Source organism: Ovis canadensis, chromosome 23 (assembly GCF_042477335.2).
Source record: "Ovis canadensis isolate MfBH-ARS-UI-01 breed Bighorn chromosome 23, ARS-UI_OviCan_v2, whole genome shotgun sequence".
Classification (NCBI taxonomy): domain Eukaryota; kingdom Metazoa; phylum Chordata; class Mammalia; order Artiodactyla; family Bovidae; genus Ovis; species Ovis canadensis.
Genome location: NC_091267.1, coordinates 71,054,030 through 71,073,777, shown reverse-complemented (window position 1 = coordinate 71,073,777; position 19,748 = coordinate 71,054,030). Strand labels below are relative to the sequence as shown.

Here is a 19,748-nt window from a genome sequence, read left to right as displayed (position 1 = left end):
AGCTGAGCCCAAGGCAGACAGGGCCCGGCTGAGCCCAAGGCAGACAGGGCCCGCGCGCTGCTCATCTCTGCGGCTCCCTCTCCACCGCTGAACACAGTTCCCAGTATGCAGCAGGAGCTTGGGGTTTTTTAAATGACCAAATGAAGTGGATGGTGAAAACAAAGTCCTTTTTAAAACAGTCTAAGCTTTCAGAACCACACACGGTTCTGTAGGTTATCATAATCGTCAATTTTGCACTTAGGAATTATCAGCATAAGAATATCGGTGGCCAGTTACCCATTCGGCCCTGAAATGTTTGAACCTAAACTTGCTTTTTGTCTTTGAGCCATAATATTTCAAATCAAGGGGCAAGAATGAAGTAGAAGAATGAGACTTAGTCCATTTAGATACTATTAATGGGTTTGGTACGGCTTCCCTGGTGGTTTAGATGGTAAAGAATCTGCCTGCAATGCAGGAGACCTGGGTTCGATCCCTGGGTCAGGAAGATACCCACGCAGAAGGGAATGGCAATCTACTCCAGTATCCTTGCCTGGAGAATCCAGTGGACAGAGGAGCCTGGCAGGCTACAGCCTATGGGGTCACAAGCGTCGGACACGACTTACTGATTAAACCACCACCACCACCACCACCAGTGGGCGTGGTACAACTGAAACGAGATCGAGAGCACCCCTGGAATCTTACTTTCTAGCTCTGTGTTGATATACAAGCTGCCGGTGGCCACCTACTTAGCACCTGGCAACTCAGGTCTTTAAGAAGAACCATACAATTCCTGAGAGACGCAGGGCTCAGTTCAAGACCTTCCTTTAACCTTCTACACCAGGCTTGAAACATACAAACTATCTGATAAAGTGAAAGTGTTAGTTCCTCAGTCACGTCTGACTCTGTGACCCCATGGACTGTGTAGCCTGCCAGAGTCCCTCTGTCCATGGAGTTCTCCTGGCAAGAATACTGGAGTGGGTAGCCATTCCCTTCTCCAGAGTACCTTCCTGACCCAGGGATTGAACCCAGGTCTCCTGCATTGCAGGCAGATTCTTCACTATCAGAGCCGCCTGGGAAGCCCAATCTGATAAATGTCAGCCAAATCAATCATGGGCTCTGAAGAGATTAGTATTGAGCATTCATGCTCTTCTGAAATTAAATCTTTAAGATTTTTTATCTTAAATATGTCTCACTTCTCAAGAATTTATGAAGCAGAAAATAAAAAAACATAATGAATTAGCAGACAAGTGCACTGCTGTCTCCTACAGTCAGCGCACAGTCACGAGTCCCAGCGAAGCGGAAGACGGGTGACCCTGAGCGCCCCACAAGGCGCCCTTTCTCACAGCCGCGCGGCGCGGTGGGGATGGCCTGCTCTCTGTCCTGGGGCGGCAGCAGAATGAAGCGAGATGCCAAGTTTTGCTGGAACTGAGATTCGGGAGAAGTGTTTAGAAGGAGAAACTGGTTTGGAAGGTAAGGTAACTCCAGGTAACTCAACCCATTTTGGAGTGGCTCTTTGCACCTGATCAAGTGTCTTAAAAAGAAAATAGGTATGCTGCATTTTTCAGATCAGACTTTTTTTTTTCCCCAGAAAGGCAATGAATGGAGCTCTGTTTCATTGATATGTACCTCTTTATTACTTCCCACTGAATACACCTTGACAAATTAGGGAGAGATGGCAGAAATGTTACATTACCAGCTAACGTGTGTGTGTGCCAAGTCGCTTCAGTTGTGTCCGACCCTTTGTGACCCCATGGACGGTAGCCCGCCAGGCTCCCTTGTCCATGGAATTCTCCAGGCAAGAACACTGGAGTGGGTTGCCATTTCCTACTCCAGGGGATCTTCCCAACCCAGGGGTTGAGCCCCGCCTCTTGTTTGGCAGGTAGGTTCTTTACCACTAGTGCCGCAAGTACACTGGTACAGCTCAGGCCAGCCAGGCTCCGTCTGTGGTCTATATCCTGTCACCTGAGTCCTGGGAGTAAAGAGGGAGAGGCTCCCAAGTGCTGTGTGGTCCCAAAAGAAGAACCAGGAATGTCAGAGTGGAACTTGGAGGGACTGATGAAGAATTAGGAACCGCCCAGGCATTTAGCAAGGGACTACCCTCTCCAAACCAGGGGCTTCTCTGGTGGCTCAGACAGTAAAGTGTCTGCCTGCAATGCAGGAGACCCAGGTTCGATTCCTGGGTCAGGAAGATCCCCTAGAGAAGGAAATGGCAACCCACTCCATACAGTCCATGGGGCCGCAAAGAGTCAGATACAACTGAGCAACCTCACCTCACGCTCTCCAAACAGGAGGAGGGCGCAGGCACTGTTTTGCTGCAGCCACTCAAGCCAAGTTCTCTCCACTTTCTAACCCCGGGCATCAACTTCCCAACAACACTGGCACCACCGGCCAGCTGAGTCACCACTTGTCAAGCATTTACTTCCTCAGGTCTATGCACGCCTCCAGAAAACCAGGCCATGATTTTTCACATTTCTAATGTATCCCAGTATAGCACTTTGCAATTGTGCTGTTCTTGTTCCTGGGGCCTTGCAGGACATCAGGACAAGCCCTCTTCAGGTTGACCTGGCATCAGATCACCAGCCGGAACACGGCCGCAATGCTGTGTGAGGTCCTTTCTGAGCAAAAGACCAAGGCTGTGTGATCGGTTAAGCCTTTGTTTTAATAAAATGGTCATTATTACTAGTACCTCTCTTTGAAAAGTGAAATGGTAATGCGTGAAAAAACAGCAAACAAGGCTGTCTTTTGTTTTCAGTGGGAAAAAGATGTGTGACTATTTTAAGCAAATTATGCTAAGAAACAGCAGAATTATAAATAGAACATTAAGGGGAAAAGTGGGAGGACACATATATCACAGCACTTACGGCAGCAATTTTATGCTCACTACAACTCTGGGAGCAGGCAAAACTCAGTGTTATTACCGGTCAAAGACAAAAATGAGGCTATGTACCTTAAACTATCTAAACTTAACCAAGGGTAACACATATCCCTAAACATATCCAGGACGTCTACTATTCTGATTGAATTCTGAATTGCTGGGCTTCTTGTTTAATTGGATTGATAAAAACCTGTCAAACTCCTGTGCCTCGAAGCAAAGTTCTCCCTACAATGCACGGGTGGCGCAGGAAGCCGGGAAGAGGGCCTGAGATTTGAGGCAGCGACAGGCTCCACCCGCAGGGGGACCCAGGCCCGACCTCCCGGTCAGCTCAGCAAGGCGCTTAGCTAACCAGTGCAGCGAGGTAAGAAAATGTGAGAAACTTGGTGGAAGTGAAAGAGGAAGAGTGAAAAAGCTGGCTTAAAACTCAACATTCAGAAAACTAAGATCATGGCATCCAGTCCCATCACTTCATGGCAAATAGATGGGGAAACAGTGACAGACTTTCATCTTCTTGGGCTCCAAAATCACTGCAGATTCGCTGCAGTTTCAAGGCTGCAATTAAAAGATGCTTGCTCCTCGGAAGAAAAGCTATGACCAACCTAGACAGCATTTTAAAAAGCAGAGACATTACTTTGCCGACAAAAGGCCATCTGGTCAAGGCTGTGGTTTTTCCAGTAGTCATGTATGGATGTGAGAGTTGGACTATAAAGAAAGCTGAGCATCGAAGAACTGAAGTTTTTGAACTGTGGTGTTGGAGAAGACACTTGAGAGTCCCTTGGACTGCAAGGAGATCCAACCAGTCAATCCTAAAGGAAACCAACCCTGAATATTCATCAGAAGGACTGATGCTAAAGCTGAAACTCCAATACTTTGGCCACCTGATGCAAAGAGCTGCTGCTGCTGCTGCTAAGCCACTTCAGTCATGTCCGACTCTGTGCGACCCCACAGATGGCAGCCCACCAGGCCCCGCCGTCCCTGGGATTCTCCAGGCAAGAACACCGGAGCGGGTTGCCATTTCCTTCTCCAGTGCATGAAAAGTGAAAGTGAAGTCGCTCAGTCGTGCCCGACCCTCAGCGACCCCATGGACTGCAGCCTACCAGGCTCCCCCGTCCACGGGATTTTCCAGGCAAGAGTACTGGAGTGGGGTGCCACAGCCTGAGGCGACTCATTGGAAAAGACCCTGATGCTGGGAAGGATTGAAGGCAGGAGGAGAAGGAGACGACAGAGGATGAGATGGTTGGATGGCATCACCGACTGGATGGACATGAATTTGAGCAAGCTCCAGGAGTTGGTGATGGACAGGGAAGCCTGACGTGCTGCAGCCCCTGGGGTCACAAATAGTCGGACACAACTGAGTGACTGAACTGAAGAAAATGTGAGGCTAGGCAACCTGGTGTAGACTTAATGCTCACATTTATGAACCAAATGAAAACAAAGATCAAAATACTATCAGTCACACATGTACATGAACTTTAAATCTACTTGAAGACTTCTTTTTAACATACATTTTTCCGAAGGTTTAAGGGATCTACTAATATGATCCCATGGAGAAACACTCCAACAAGGGGAAAAAAAACCCCCCACAAAACTAATGCCTAAAAGCAAACTTTTATTAGTTTAACTTTTAGTTGGCACAAGACACCACACGTTTATTCACAGGAGCTGGAGCAAATGTCCGCAGCAAATGTACTACAATTTCAAGAAAAGAACTGCACATGTATTAGTGTGCTGGGTGCAGGGAAACATGCTGTGAATAGAAAATAAGTCAGAGTGGGCATCTTGCCACGAGACCCCTGAAGGCAGAATTTAAAAAAACGTGATGGCTGCTTTAAGCACCCCTCATTCCATAGATTTCTGACCTGATCATCACTTCTTATTTTCTATTACCAGAGTATATTTATTAAAAGCGCAAAAGTCAAGGGGTCGTGAATCAGAAAAAAAATTTTTGCAACTAAAAAAAAACCCAAAAAGTTAATAGGTCACAAGGTCAAACTGGGATGGCTGTTTCAAGCGAAGGCGGGGCAGGGACAGTACCGTACGAGGGCACTGAGTCTCTGGCATCGTCCTCGCCACATAACACCTGGCTGCCTAGACGAAGAGTAAGATGACACAGCTTTCACGGCCACATCTGAGTTACCCTCGTCCCCACCTACATGCCCCTAACAGCGCCTACTTACTGTGGTCAATGTAAAACGTCCGGCCGTCCAAGTGGATCCTTTCTTCCCAGCCAGGCTGGTATCAGGGGAGAGAGACAGAGAAGACAAAAATAGCCAGCAGTTCCAAAATCAAAGGCGAATGCTAGAGACCCTGCGGCACCTTCTCCCCGGGGGTACATTTTCCCATAAAAGAGTAAATGAAACAGGAACATTTCAGATGAACTGGTGACAACACCCAGCAACACACTTTTGCACACGTTCTGCAGTCCAGCTGTACTCGCTGGGTGATGAACAGGGAGCAGGGGCTCTTATTTCAGAAGCTTCACGGGGAAACTTCGGCACACTGTCAGACAGTGGAGCCTGGGATGGAATAGCTCATCTAATTAAATGTATATTTACTGAGTACTAAAGGGAGGAGGAAGGTTGATATAAAATGTGAGAGATGGAGGCTATATCCATGTCATCAGGTGGTTGAACAGTCTAATGTAATTCTCTATTGTGAACTCTCACTACTCAGGAACCAACAGATCTGGATAATTTTTCCGAGGTCAGTCTTGTGTGCTTTCATTATCTGGACTGTGCCCACGTGCTACTGAAGTCTAGAATCCAGCAGACCTAAACAGCCTGCCACCTTTCACCTTCTAAACCCTCTCTCCAGTCTCTGCTCTGGGCTCCTTCCATCTAAACCCCGGAACCCAATATCTGGGGAGTGTGGGACATTTGTATAACCCGATGAATAAAGACTTCACCCTGATCTTTCGAGTTTCAAATTTGGCTGTATGTATAGTACCATATAGCAGGCAATAGAAAGGTTCTTGGGAAACAATCACCAAAAAAATTCCCAGTACTGTTCCACTTTAAAGAAGTCTTGGAGTGGGCACCACTCCCCACCTTTCAGCCTCCGTAAGGGTTTTTAAAAAATGGGGGTGGGGGGGTGGGTCAAGAAGGAAGCACGGAGAAGGTTTCATTCAAAATTTAACTTGGAATGAATAGCTCATTTCTCACTCAGGCCCCAGAAAAGAACTGATAAAAATTAGATTTATAAACAGTCATCGACAAGGGAGAACAACTTAAAATATCTGCAGGATAAATGACTTAGAGAAACCTTCTGCGATTACTTACGCCTTTTTCTCCCACAGTCTTTAATATTTTTATTCCTATGACTAAATCAGCAGTATGGATGGAAATCAATGGTTGCTAAGTTACAAGATAAATGTGTGCTGCTTAACTCATCACCTGCAGAGAAAGCCTCGAACATCCTAGCGGCAAGGTGTACCTTCCACTAGCAAGAGGGCAGCCATGCCGACCCCTCTCTCAGAAGAGCTACGTGCGGTGTGAACTGTGTAAACTGAGTCTATTAAGAACTTACAGACCAAAGGGACTCAACTCGGAGAAGAAGATCACAGGGCTTCCCTATCAGTACCGAGCCCGTGACTCAGAACTGGTCTGTGGGTCTCCAGTGTACTCACAGGAAGAGGGCCAAGGTCATTGGGGTTTAAGGATGCCTTTGACCGCATGTGTACTGGAAATTTCAGGCGTGGATCTTCCTGAAAGAGAAATGCAAAAGGCAGGAGATGTTAGGAGTGACTGACCGTGGGTAGTATTGGTCCTCCCCTTCGGGAGGTGTGTGCTCCGCAGCAACCAGGCTGCCTGTACGTGGCGATGCACTCCTGCTGCGTGGGGGAGGGGAGGATCCCACCTTGGTGTAGGAAGCCTGACACCCCAGCTCTCATAAATGATTCCACTCTTCCTTCTTGTCCTCGATGAGAGGAGGAGAGTAAGAACATTTAAGTAAAAGGTTTTCCCAAGACCCAGAGCAGATGAAGAGGGAGAGGGTTCCAGCAGTGATGTTACCATAGAAACCAGAGTGGAGGATGCTGGTGAAGACGAGGCCCTAGTCCACTGGGAGGGGGTGGGGACACTGGTTTGTATAGCTCCCTATGGACCTTGAGCCCTGGCGTGAGGGCAGCTAGCCTGTTAGCAACAGCCTCTCCATCAGCACTTAAGTCTACTGTTGCTCCCTTCCACCTCTCTTCAGCTAAAGCCGAAAGTCTGAAATCTGGTCTGACTGCCCAGGCATGTCCTGCCCCAGAATTAGTTGGCAACATCTTATCAAGTCACATCCCCGTGAGAGAACTTCACCGGGATTCTTGACCAAGTTCTATAAATTAGATCTTAAAAGTTCACAAAATACTTTTCTTAAGAGATATGCTTTATCAGATACCACACAGAACCAATGAAAGAAAAATACATGCCCTGACATCTTGGGTCATGCTTTGTAACTTACCAAGAGCAGTCAGATGTACGATCCTGCAGCTACCTTGCTAGGAGGTTGGGCACATAATCTCTGCTCCCTTAGACAAGGAAACCGAGTCTCACAGAGAACAAGAACTTGCCCAGAGGTTCTGGTTTAGAGTCTAGCAGTTGCCCCTTCACTTATACAGACCCAATTAAAAATGCAGGGCAACCTAGGGAATCCCAATTTTAAACTCAAAAGATTAGAAAACAAACAAAATGATGATCTTTTAAGCTCAAATGACTAGAAAACAAAATGATAACATTATTAACTAAATAAGCCTAACAGGAAAACAAAAAGTCACCCTAAAATCTTAACAAAACCCCAAACAACCCTGTATTTCAATAATGTTAAAGCCTTTGTTGCTCTTAAAATTACTAAAAGGTTTTCTGCCTCAGCATTTTCCCAAGTCAGCAAGAAAATGAAATAGTTGATATAAAACTGGGAAAATAATAAACCTCACTTTTTGCTGGAGATATGAAGTTACATATGGTTATATACCAAGACTGTATTAAACATCTGGATTATGGAGCGTGACTGCTAATGGGCATGGGGTTTCCTTTGGCGGGATGGAAATGTCCTACAACTGATGATGGTGATGGCTGCCTGTGTGTGATGCTCTAAACATCATTCTGAGGTATGTTTTAAACGGGTGAATTGTATGGGATGTGCACGATACCTCGACAAAGCTTTAAAAATGTTTCTCCCAAATGAACAGTATAAACCCTTAGTATCACCAGATAATGACAAAGTGACAGGTTTGGGGGCTGGCAAGAACAACGACAACAAAAATCACACATGCACAAATCAACCTGTGCTTTCTGTCAGCTATAAGCAAACTGTTAATAGAAGCAATAAATCATATTAGCAGTTTTCGATGGAAATAGATCTTGAACTTTTTAAAGGGATAATTAGAGACCTAAAAACACTCCAGCATTCTATAGCATACTGGAACACCTACAGTGTAAGTAGATATACAAGTAGCTTTAGGATTCAGAAGGTCCAAAAAGCTGATCATCTGATAAACATCTGTGACTGTTTTGTCATGGAAAGAGGAAAACCTTAGAATGGTGAATTCCACCAAACACATCCAAGGCTAACTGTGAGCTGGCCCAAGTAATTTCCCCACCATGGGGAACCCTGGGCCCCCCACAGCCCTGGATGATGCTGGATTCAGAGAAAGTCCGAGGCTGGGATCACAAGGCCGGGGCTTCTGGATGCTCCATGCTTGGAATTATACATGCAGGCTACTGTGAAAGACAACCAGCTCTTCTGGTAAAGAGCTGCTGATTGAAAGAAGATAAACAAACAAAAAATCAACTGCAATTAAACAAAAGTGACCAACCGGGAATGGGGGAAGAAGCATGAAGAATAAAATAAACTCCGTTTCCCAGGTCTACTAAAATGGCCCAGCACAGAAATCTGGAAGCCAGAGAATGTGAGGGCTGGAGGCAGCGGTGTGTGTGGGGGGGCGTCACGTGATTTTATTGTACTAACAAAAATCAAAACACTGGCAGCAGCTGCCATCCATCAGGCTCTGGGAGCTCAGCCTAGGGGGCCCCACGGAGCCGCCCTCCCATGGACTCCCCTGACCGACAGAGGGCGCAGCTGGCAGGGCAGGAAAACAGCCAGGCCCCATGTGAGCTGGGACAACCGGAGGGACGAGAGTCAGCCGGAGTCCCAGCGAGGTGAAGGAGTGAAACACACAACTCGGGCTGGGCTGTTCTCCCTTGCCTCAGCACAGAAGAGCCTCCTTCACAATTACATCAGTATTTCACAACCGCTTCCCTCAAATACAGTTGAAAGGGCTTTTAAATAGAAGGCAAAGATCAACATAAAAAAAAAAAAAGGTTTCGGGGAGTTCCCTAGCAGTCCTGTGGTTAAGGCTTCGCCTTCCAAGGCAGGGGGCATGGGTTCAATCCCCGGTTGGGGAACTAAGATCCCACATGTCTCCCCTACCCGCAATTTCTTATTAGACTTATTAAAAACAGATAAAGTAAGGGCATGCTGGCTGGTTGAAAAAACAGTGGTGCTTTTTCCAGCCTGGAAGGGAGCAACCACCAGACCTGGACTACAGTGACTTTTATTAGTTTGGACCTGGGCAGAAAAGAAAACAAGCCTAAAACTTAATTACGGTATAATCTTTCTCATTACAGAAATAAGCCAATGCTTTGTCCTGTAAAAGACATAAATATGTTCTTACACACATGCTTTGAGCTGCTTCTTCAGCAGAAGCAACAGACACACTGAAGCCTCGTGTAATCTCTTCTCACCTCCCTAGGGGTCTCCCCGAGATCCACAGCCAACCCACCCCTGTGAGGACCAAGAGATGCGCATTTGACATGTCTGACTTGATTACCAACAGCAGGCTGGCATCCTGCCTCTGTGATTCGTGAGTACAAGAGGCCGTGTTTTATAAACAGACTCAAAGGGGGGGGGGGTGTGGGGTGTGTGTGCGCGTGCGTGCGTGCGTGCGTGCGTGTGTGTCAGACTCTGCGACCCTATGGACTGTAGCCCACCAGGCTCCTCAGTCCATGGGATTCTCCAGGCAAGAATACTGGGGCCAGTTGCCATTTCCTTCTCCAGGGAAATCTTCCTGACCCAGCAGCGATCGAACCCACATCTCCTGCATTGGCAAGTGGATTCTTTACCACTAGTACCAGCCTGGGGAAGCAAAAGGAAGGTTCCGCTATCAATGTATACAAAGGAGAAGCTTCTGGTTTGTGCAGGGCTCGAGAGCACACGGGGTGCAGAGGGAAGATGTCCGTTTTCATCCCTCTTGACCTGTCTGACCGGTTTTTCTTTCTTTTATGACAATGCTCAAATCTAAGAATAGCTGTTCTTTCTTTAAAAAACAAACAAACAAAAACAAAGCAACCCCCAAAGTAACTCAACACAGGTTTTAAGCTGAAAGTTATCTTCTTGTTTCTCCCCATCCCTCCACCTTTTGTCAGAATAAACACGTGTTCAGAGCATGTGCTCTGCAGCCAGCGCTGCGGATGGGCCTTTGTTTAGCAGGGATAACGCAGCTGTGTCAGGGCCTCCGCGCTGAGCGGGGAAGGGTGTTGACGGCTGGTGGAACTCTTTGTTGCTCCCTTCAGGATTTTCATGACAGCACCCGTGACGAAACATTGTTTTAACAAATTGAAATTTGAAAATCAGTGAGTCACGAGTATCTGGTCGAAAGGGGCAATGGGAAATTCAAACTGGGTTTCATTCAGCAACAATGCAGGCAATAAATAAAGCGGGTGCTATTTAAAAGAAAACCTGCCCAGCTGCGATTACACTGCAGTTGTGGCGTGAAAGGCTGTGAAAAGGTTAGGGGATTTGATTACTAAGCTAGTTCAAATTACTAAAATCATAGCTTATGTTGGCAAGCCACAGTGGCTCCATATACTAATCCATCTACTTTCACAATATTTACCCCCTACTTCTGGAGCTCCCATTTCTGGCTGAGGAACTGAAATCCCAGCAATGCTGTAGCAAGTAGAAATGGCTTCAGTAGTAGGACTGCTATAGGTTCTACATCCCTGAGGGGGGTTAAAAAAAGACTTTGAAACCAACCTCTGTCACTCTATTTTCCAAGGAGCTTCCTATCTATTACTCTCTTGTTGCCACAAACCCGTAATATTATCTTCAGATGAAACTGTTACTTATTATACGTCTGAGAAGTAGTGATGAGTTTACCAAATGAATGCTACCAGATCTGAATTTTAAATTCTCTCTGCAGGTTATACCTTTACTTCAAAATTGGAGTGGTTCTCACTAAGGGGTGTTGGGAAATGCCTGGGGGCTCCCGAGCTTTTCAGTGTGCTGGGATCCAGCGGCAGGGGCCGAGGATGGCGAATGCCCCGCAGCAACAAGCACAGCCCTGCCCCGAGTGCTAAGAATGTCCTCGTGAAGACACACTGCACTGTGATCCGTGAGATCTGAGAGAGCCTAATCCAGTTCTCAAGGGACTGAATTACCATCGTGCCATGGGCAGAGTGTAAATGACAGTCCAGGTCACTTGGGTCCAGGTCTCTTCCTTCACATGATACTGCTGTTCTAGCAACTGGGTATATTTGGTGTCTTCACTAGAAGTGGGAATTTAAAGCATGTGTTGACTCTTGGTCCAAGACCAAAGAGCCAGGGCCAGTGACAATCACCAAAACTCAACCGGATTTCATGTAATCATCGGTTCTAAACAGCAGTGCAGCACATAAAAAGAATGGAGCCCAACTCCATACCTGGGTAGTCAGCTGGGGATATAAGGGGCAGGAAGGAAAACAAACAAAGCATCAGAAACAGTCAGAAACCTGAGGACCCACTTCAGGTTAACTATTGGCCTAGAGATGAAACAGTAGAAAAACAGCACTGACTTTAAAAAGAACTCTATGCTACCTCCAATGAGCCGCCACTGACTGCCCTGAACAAAGGAAGAGCGAACAGGGGAATGTAAAGATACGCACACGTCCTTTTCATTAATCTCATTTTTCTCAAAGTTAACACAGCATACATACTCTCTCCCCCTCGTGCGTGATTCAGGGGTACGAGGACGAGTACTGTTATTAAGGAAAAAAACCTGCGACAAGATGATCACAAAAAAGAGGTATCAAATTTACAAATTTAATCTCCTAACCCACGATTAAAGAGTGTGATGTAGCACTGGAGTGTAAAATACATATCTGATGCCAACTGTAAACACCAAAAGGACGCATCAAATCAAAATAAAGATGGGTAATGGCAACACAAATGGAAAAAAAAAGAAGTGACACAGAGAAATTCTTTGTAAAAAGACTGGAATTCCTAATAAAGTCACAGCAGCCTAAGACAGGAAGCGGCAATATCAAAATTCCAGCAATATGGAGCACTACCTTTTCTTCCAAAATACGGTAAACTGTCAACACTGGAGCTTCCCATGAGTGCTCTGAGGAAAAGGCATCAATACCCAGGGTGGCTGTGAGTCCGTGCCCGTAAATCACCCACTCCCACCAGCCCCTACGTGCAGAGTCGAGGCGAAGGCTCAGGAGACCCTCAGCGGATATACTATAGTGTCAGGAAATTTCTCAGCAAGCACCATGGATACTGAGTCAGGGACAGATGCCAGGCCTCGGGGTGAAAGTGGAGCCAAACAAAGCAGCGGCCTTACCCACGTCGTGGTCTTTGTGTTGTGGTCAATGAAGAAGGGCCGGCCATTGGGCGCTATCCTCATCTCCCAGCCGGGCGGCAAGAAGCTCTGTGTGACTTTGTGTTGTGGTTTGGGGGAGTTGTAAGGTGATGGCTGTGGGGACTGTGGGTTGGAAAGGGTATCTTTCACAGCCCGACGTACGGGTGAGTCCTTGGCGCCCTAAGGAATAATAATGAGCGTTAGAACTCTCGACACGTGCTGGTTCAGAGTGGTCAACACGTCCCCGGGGGTCAGGGACCACTCCTCTCTCTGAAATGGGACAATGGGGAAACGCCTAAAAGAAACCTGCTTCTGTCATCTGCTTACTTTAAAAAACAATCTAACTGTGATGTTTTCCTATTGGTTCAATACACAACAATATTAAGTAAGTATAACCACCCTCCCTTGATAGCTGCTCAGTACATAACCCCAAATATTTTCTGGTAGTAACCATTATGGATGGGGATTTTACAGAACGTGGAGAAAAACGTGGCCCTGCTCTTAATGAGCTCACAGTCTAATGGAGACGGACTGGCAATTTCTGGAGCAGAAAAAGAAAAAGCTCTATCAATGGAGACAAGCACCTGGGATGGCACAATTGTTAACCAGGACACCCACATCCCAGCCTGGAGGAGGCATGTCCCCTTGCCACTCCTCAACCTCCTAAACCCGGGCACAGAGCAGCCCGCAGCCATCTTTAAGATGCCCGTCACGTTTACAGCCTCAAAGGTTTAGCCTCCGGCCTTTGTGATATTAAGGGATGTTGCTAAGACCACAGAAACGGGAGGGCGCAAAGCGGATGCCCAGCGGTGACTCAGAGATGCAGACACGCGTCAGAAACACGAGGCCCACACGATGGAAGACCCTACAGTAGGGAGGGAGGAAGAATGACCGAAGCGACAGCTGTGTGTAAAAACTCAGCGGAAGCACTGGGATTGGAAAAAGCTGCTATGCGCGTCTCATGAGGCAGTAAGGAGTGAAACACAAGAATGGAGCGAGTTCGGAAGAGAGGCGCCCACGTCCAGCAGGGGCTCGCCGTGGCCGCGGCCCCGTGACAGTGAGAATCAGCGAGAGTCCAGGGATGGGGAGCATGGAGCGAGGCCGCACGAGGACACCCCTCACCACGAACACAGCGACGGCCAGAGAGGGGGGCGGCGCCCTGCGCGCCCCGGGCGGAGAGAGAAGAGCGGGTGAGAAGGGGTCAGGGGAGCCGGGCAGCCGTCTCACCTCCAGCGGGGCGGATAAAGTTACTGTTGGCGAGCTGAGGCTACGAGGCCGGCGGATCTGAGGCTCGATTAGGTGGTTGTTACTGTTTGTGGCGGATCCGGATGCGCCGTCTTCTGCGAGCTACGTTGGAGGCAAACACAAGTTAGCGGCGTGCGAGGCGCTCCCTGCGCGGTGCGGACCCAGTGACAGCGCAGCCAGCGGCCACGAGAGGCCTGTGGGAAGCCTGCAGGAGCCGACCCCACGCAACATCGGGGGCGGGGGCGAGGGATGGGGGAACACGCTCCGGGGAAGTAAACACTGAATCACGAGCCAGCAGAAAAGCCAGCCTCAGAGAAAACCTGGGCTGGAGGGGCGCTACCCGCTGGGATCAACAGGCTCTTCCTTTGAAAATCTCTTTCGGGTCATATATATTTATATTTTTTTTAAATAAAATGGACCCTCTAGGGAGAGACTGAGCCAGGGACTGAATTCTTTCTTAGGAAAATGTTATGTTTAATGCATTTGCAAGAAAAGATCTTCTTTTGACATGGGTTCCTCAGAACGGTACCTAAAACTCGGGAACGCAGGGGTCGTGGACGTTTTGGCTTCTGAGTGCCTGTGACCGAAGCTGCAGGGCAAACCGCATACCTGCACGATAGGCCGAGTCCAAGTTGTGGTTCGATTGTTATGATTGACATAGTATGTGCGTCCCTTAGCATCTTTCCTCTCTTCCCAGCCCGAGGGCAGGCCCGGCGTGGTGTGTACATAGGCCACTGATGGCTGTTTGTGTAAGAAATCATCATTACTGAGTATCCTGCATTTGCTTTTCGATCAGCTTCATAAAGTCATACATACCCCGAGGATTAGCTCTGCTAGACAAAGTGAGTTAATTCTAGTGGTACTGGAAACACGACTGTCCGGAAAACAGCAACAGGTTTCCAACAGCTTTAAACCTAGTGTGAAATGAACCCCCACCCAAGCTAAAGGGTCAAAACCTCACAGGACTCAGTTCTAGGCCACGCAGCCTCCAACGTAGAGGGCTGCTGCCAATGTGATCATAAGGAAGGAGAAGACGATGCCAGTTTGGTTTGGTTACCAAATTTTACTTCAAGCCACATAGAGCTCAAAAGATGTTTCAAACTGTCAAACGTTATTGTCTCTGAGAGGGATGCTCTAAGTATCGCTTCCTCAATCTAGCTGCCACAGGAATGTTCTCCTAGCTTATCCCTAAATTCTTCAACACCTTAGGGCCCTTATACTATGTAAATTTCAGGGTCGGGGAGTGGGTGAGACACAGAAGCTGTTTTTTACGAGATCCCCCTTTACACTAGTGACCGACCAGAACATCTCAGCTGCCCCAGCCCAGGAGGAGGCAGGCCAGAACTCCCAAGGAACCTGACTGCTGAGGCTATATTTCCCCCATCTTCCCATGTGGGATTTGTCTCTTCAGAGGGTGAATGGAAGGCAGGCAGCTTCCGGGCTGAGAATGTCCAGCACTGAGGGACTAGATTTGGATGCGCCAAAGGAAATCGCTAAAGCAGTCCCGTGATCTTTCGGCTTGTAAGAAGCAGTCTGAGAAATGCAGGTGGGGTGGAGAAATACTGGGAAAGCAGGATGTCTCCATGACTCATGGAGGCCAAGAGAAGGATGTTTGAGGTCGGTGCTGCCCAGGAAGTCCTGCAGGTACGGATGCTGCATACAAGATCTGCAACTGGGGTAGGGGTGCTGCTCAGGAACAAGAAGCCTTGGCAGATATGGCTCTTGACAAGAGTGTAAAAGAAACAAGAGGCCTAAATTCAGGAGTAATCTCTTACGTGTGGTTACAGAAGGGAGCCACTTCCTTTAGGGCCCATCTTCCCTAATTAGGATCTTCTGAACCTCCAGATGTTTCACCAGGTATATTTTCTTTTTGTTTAAAATTTACTTTTTTAATTGAAGGATAATTGCTTTGCAGAATTCCGTTGGTTTCTGCCAAACACCAACATGAATCAGCCACGGGCATACATATGGTGTATTTTCTTGATGAGGTTGATGTTAACCTCTCAGCCGGGCTTCTCCCCATGTCCATCCCATCTTTCGTGTTCACTACCAACAGTGCCTCCTGGCAAAGAGGGTCCCCCAGTCCACTGCGAGACCTCGAACTGAAAAGCATGATCAGGGAGGCTGCTGTGGAATCTGGGGACCGCAGGCAATGAGGCTTAATATCCTACCTCATGAGTTCAACAGCACACTCCAAAAAAACCACGAGAAACTGAGACCATGAAGTGGCTGCCTTCATACTTATTTCTAAAACACATTAACCCAGCAGGGCAAGCGCATCTGCACAACGTTGTGCTAAAACCTCAGCAACTATTTCTTGATGTTATTCCAGATAAAGTCCCCAAGGCCCCATAAGGGTAATTTCAAGACTCTGATAATGTAGCATCCTGAACTGAGGTGCAGGGATACAACAAGAGTGGAAGAAACACCAGCACACAGGCTTGATCCTTCTGTATTAAAGACAGATGAACCTGTCTATGGCTGAAAGCTCTTTCTGCCCTCCTCCTCTTGCTGTGGCACCAACATAAAAGAGCTATTTCCAGGCTACTTTTTATCTGGACGCTATGGCAATGGACTCTGCTGACCTAAAGTGGAACCCGAGTTGCAACCTAAAAGTTAGTGGCCAATTAGTATTTTTGGCTAAATACATGCTATCAAGCCTTGACCTACTGTTGTTTACATGAGGAACAAATGTGTTTTGGCTGAATGGAATACCAAATGGAATTTGCTGCTTTCCTCCTCAAGTTATTTTTTGGGGGAGAGGCAATTAGATAAGCCTTCACAAAACTCCATTCTGGAAACCTTAAGGATAGTTTTACAGTTATGGTATCCCTGGAAAGGACGTTTATGGGGAGGCTAATAAACAAAAATAACTGGGATGTGTCATGGATAATCTCAGGACTGAGGTCTAAAGCTGGGAGACTTCCAGCAGAGTCGTCCAGCAACCAGATTACTTTCATAGAGCCACAGTTAATAGGACTAATCAGTTTATGGAAAACTAGGAGTGTCCTAGCGGATAAGGCGATGGCACCCCACTCCAGTACTCTTGCCTGGAAAATCCCATGGACAGAGGAGCCTGGTAGGCTGCAGCCCATGGGGTTGCTCAGAGTCGGACACGACTGAGCAACTTCACTTTCACTTTTCACTTTCATGCATTAGAGAAGGAAATGGCAAGCCACTCCAGTGTTCTTGCCTAGAGAATCCCGGGGACGAGGGAGCCTGGTGGGCTGCCGTCTATGGGGTCGCACAGAGTCGGACATGACTGAAGCGACTTAGCAGCAGCAGCAGGAGTGTCGTATAGAACATGGCATTTGAGTCAAATGTGCATTCTACCTTCTATGGAGAAATGACTTGGCAACGTATAATCTAGTTCCACTGATGCAAGATGGTGTTATTAAAACGGTTCTTTACAGGTTTCTTTCCAAATGACCCTGAAGAACTACCTGTGCGGACAACTCCATCTGTGACTCAAAACAACGTGTCCCGCAGCTGGGGAGGAGCGGGGCTCAGTGTCCATGAAGAGACCGTGGCAGTGCTAGCCTGGAGCCAATGTCAGACTCTCCTGCAGTATATGTGCACATACGTGTGTACACTGTGGTGTGTGTGCATGTGTGTGGGTACGTATGCATGTATGTGTGTGTGCACGTGTGCGTGCATTTGTGTGTGTGCACGTGGGCAGGTGTCTGTACTGCTCCTGCACACGTGCATCCCATGCCACCTCAAGAAACAGTTAACGGGGAGCCAACTGAAACACAGCTGGTCAGCTGAATCCAGAAGTTCACAGCTCTCCGTCTGCATCTACTGTTGTCTTTCACAATGTCAAGGAGCCATTTGACCACAGCTTCTGGGTAGCTCCATTGAGTTCATTAAAATGAAGCGCTCAATAATGCTGAAGCTGTAAAAGTTTCAAAACGCTTTTATTTTTTTATTTTTTCAAAATGCTTTTAAAGATGATAAACAGCTTGGCGCTATCACATATCTTCAAGATTTGCTCAAACCCTGCCACACTCTAACCTCAGTGGAATATTAAGGGGATAGACAGCAACCCCCCCAAACTGTGCTATCCCTTTTCATTTCCTCTCATAGAGTGGACTCTGGCTTAGCCAGCTAGACAGTGACACCACTGTGCATTCACTTGTCACGTGTCAGAGCTGTGGGTCCACAGGTGAGAACTGGGGTGTGCTGATCGTAACAGAGACGTGAAAGCCCTGCATGGAGAGAGAGCAACACCAGGACGGGTGAGGCCGCGGGACAAGCAGCTGCCAAGGGGAGGCAGCCGAGGGCTCATTTTGCGGGAAACACGGGACTCTGGTGCATTCACATCCCAGCACCTCAATGTAACCAGTATTATGTAATAACCAGTATGTCCCAGGGAAATGACCCAAGTGAGTATCAAGTCGATTAAGTAATATGTATACGAGCTCTCCATTTTCTCTGTGTGTGTGCGTGCACGTGTTATGTGCGTGTACCCACAGGTACATCTGTGAGAGCACAGAGGAAGAAGGGGTGGGGAGTCCCAGGGTTGCTCCAGGCTGACAGGGCACACTTGGGTGTTGGGGTGGACAGGGAGGAGGTATAATAGAGGGGAAAATCCATGGAGGAGACGGAATTGGAAAAGCAAAGGCTATTGGTGACAAGGGCTGGTGAGGGTAGGGAAAAAAAACCCAGATGTGACTGTTCCTCATGTAGTCATAAAGGAGGTTGGCTTACTCGAGCCAAAAGATCACCAGGTATGCAGAAAGCATGAGAGTAGATAAAACATTTAGGAAATATTACTATCCGCTCTTTAAAGATAAGAAACAAAAACCAAACTGCTATTTTTAGCTCACTGCTGGGGGGAGGGGGAGGGCACAGGCAAGAAGCGTCGCCTGGTGGCAGGGCTGCGTGGACCCTGCTGGGTGGGTCACCCTGCCCTGCCAGGTGCCTGGCTCAGGACGATCCTAGCTCAGTCCATCCTGTCACTGGACACCATCAGCCATCAGGACACTCACAGCAGGTCCCGAGGCCAATGCAGTGCATGACGGGGTAGAAGCTCACTGGCCCCGCTTCCTGTTAAAGCCATTTCATGAAGTGATCTCATCCACCTCGCAGCTCTATCCCCGTGGAAACGACTAGTGCACAATAGGAAGCTCACTAGGTCATCTGGAATTTCTTCAGTTCTCCGGGAGGGTGAGCCTGGCCTACCCAACAGGCGCCCTTCACATCAATCACTGCGGCTCGATGCCTTAAACTGGCCTGATTTTTGCTGACTGCAACTTCGATTTTCCAGGGTACCATGCTGAGCTGTCAATTCTAACAATGTAACTAGATTGCTCCTTTAAATCAGTACCCTGCAGAAAATCAGCAATCGTGTATGTATTTACAGGTGTTCTCAAATAATAGCAGCGATAACAAACATACAAAGGTAAAACAACAAGGAAAACTCTTCAAACAGCCATAGCAGCACCAACCTAACCATAAGCTAGCCTGTGTTTAGGGATCAAGGAGAAAACTGGCGAAGCACACAGTCATGCGTTACCCACAAACATGAATAGCAGGAATTGCTTAAAACGAAGAGTACACTTGGCTTACAAACACCATTTTTTCCTAGATCCTTTCAATTTCTTAATTATACTTTCTCTCTCCTCCTGAATTATATTCATATGTTCTCCTCCTGAACATCCATTGTTCATACCTTTGAACCTGTGAGTTGGGGGGCCTGGCAACAGAGAAAGGTCACTGGTTCCTGCTTGTGATACAGAACATCTGAGTCAGCCTTTGAAATGCGGCAGTGGGAATGCATCACTGAAATTCACATGTACAAGTGTGTGCAATTTCTGGGGCTTCCTTGATTCTCCTCCAACCAAAATATTTTATCCATGTCTTCTAAACACATGGAGGAAACTTATCAGGAGAACAAACACTGAAAGGCAGAAATAAACTCTAAAAGGTTCAGATTAAAACTTAAAGCTTGACAGCTCTTAGAACTACATGGGACTAAAAATTGTTTTGTTTTACCCAGTACTTTCAAGGAGTGTGAAAGTAAGGTTTTATTAAAATAAGAAATGT

General features: G+C 47.4%; 1 protein-coding gene across 20 annotated transcripts in view; it reads right to left on the bottom strand.

Annotated features, from left to right (window-relative positions):
• NEDD4L (NEDD4 like E3 ubiquitin protein ligase) overlaps window positions 1-19,748 on the bottom strand; it is a 371,893-nt gene that overhangs the window by 45,986 nt on the left and 306,159 nt on the right. For 18 of the 20 annotated variants that reach the window (XM_069569073.1, XM_069569077.1, XM_069569086.1 and 15 more), the window contains 5 exons: window positions 14,310-14,441; window positions 13,683-13,802; window positions 12,438-12,635; window positions 6,480-6,557; window positions 5,032-5,086 (listed from right to left, as the gene is read on the bottom strand). In XM_069569073.1, the coding sequence (XP_069425174.1) occupies window positions 5,032-5,086; window positions 6,480-6,557; window positions 12,438-12,635; window positions 13,683-13,802; window positions 14,310-14,441 (583 nt within the window). The remainder of the gene's footprint in view (window positions 1-5,031; window positions 5,087-6,479; window positions 6,558-12,437; window positions 12,636-13,682; window positions 13,803-14,309; window positions 14,442-19,748) is intronic. The other 2 variants (XM_069569089.1, XM_069569072.1) reach the window with 1 other exon arrangement.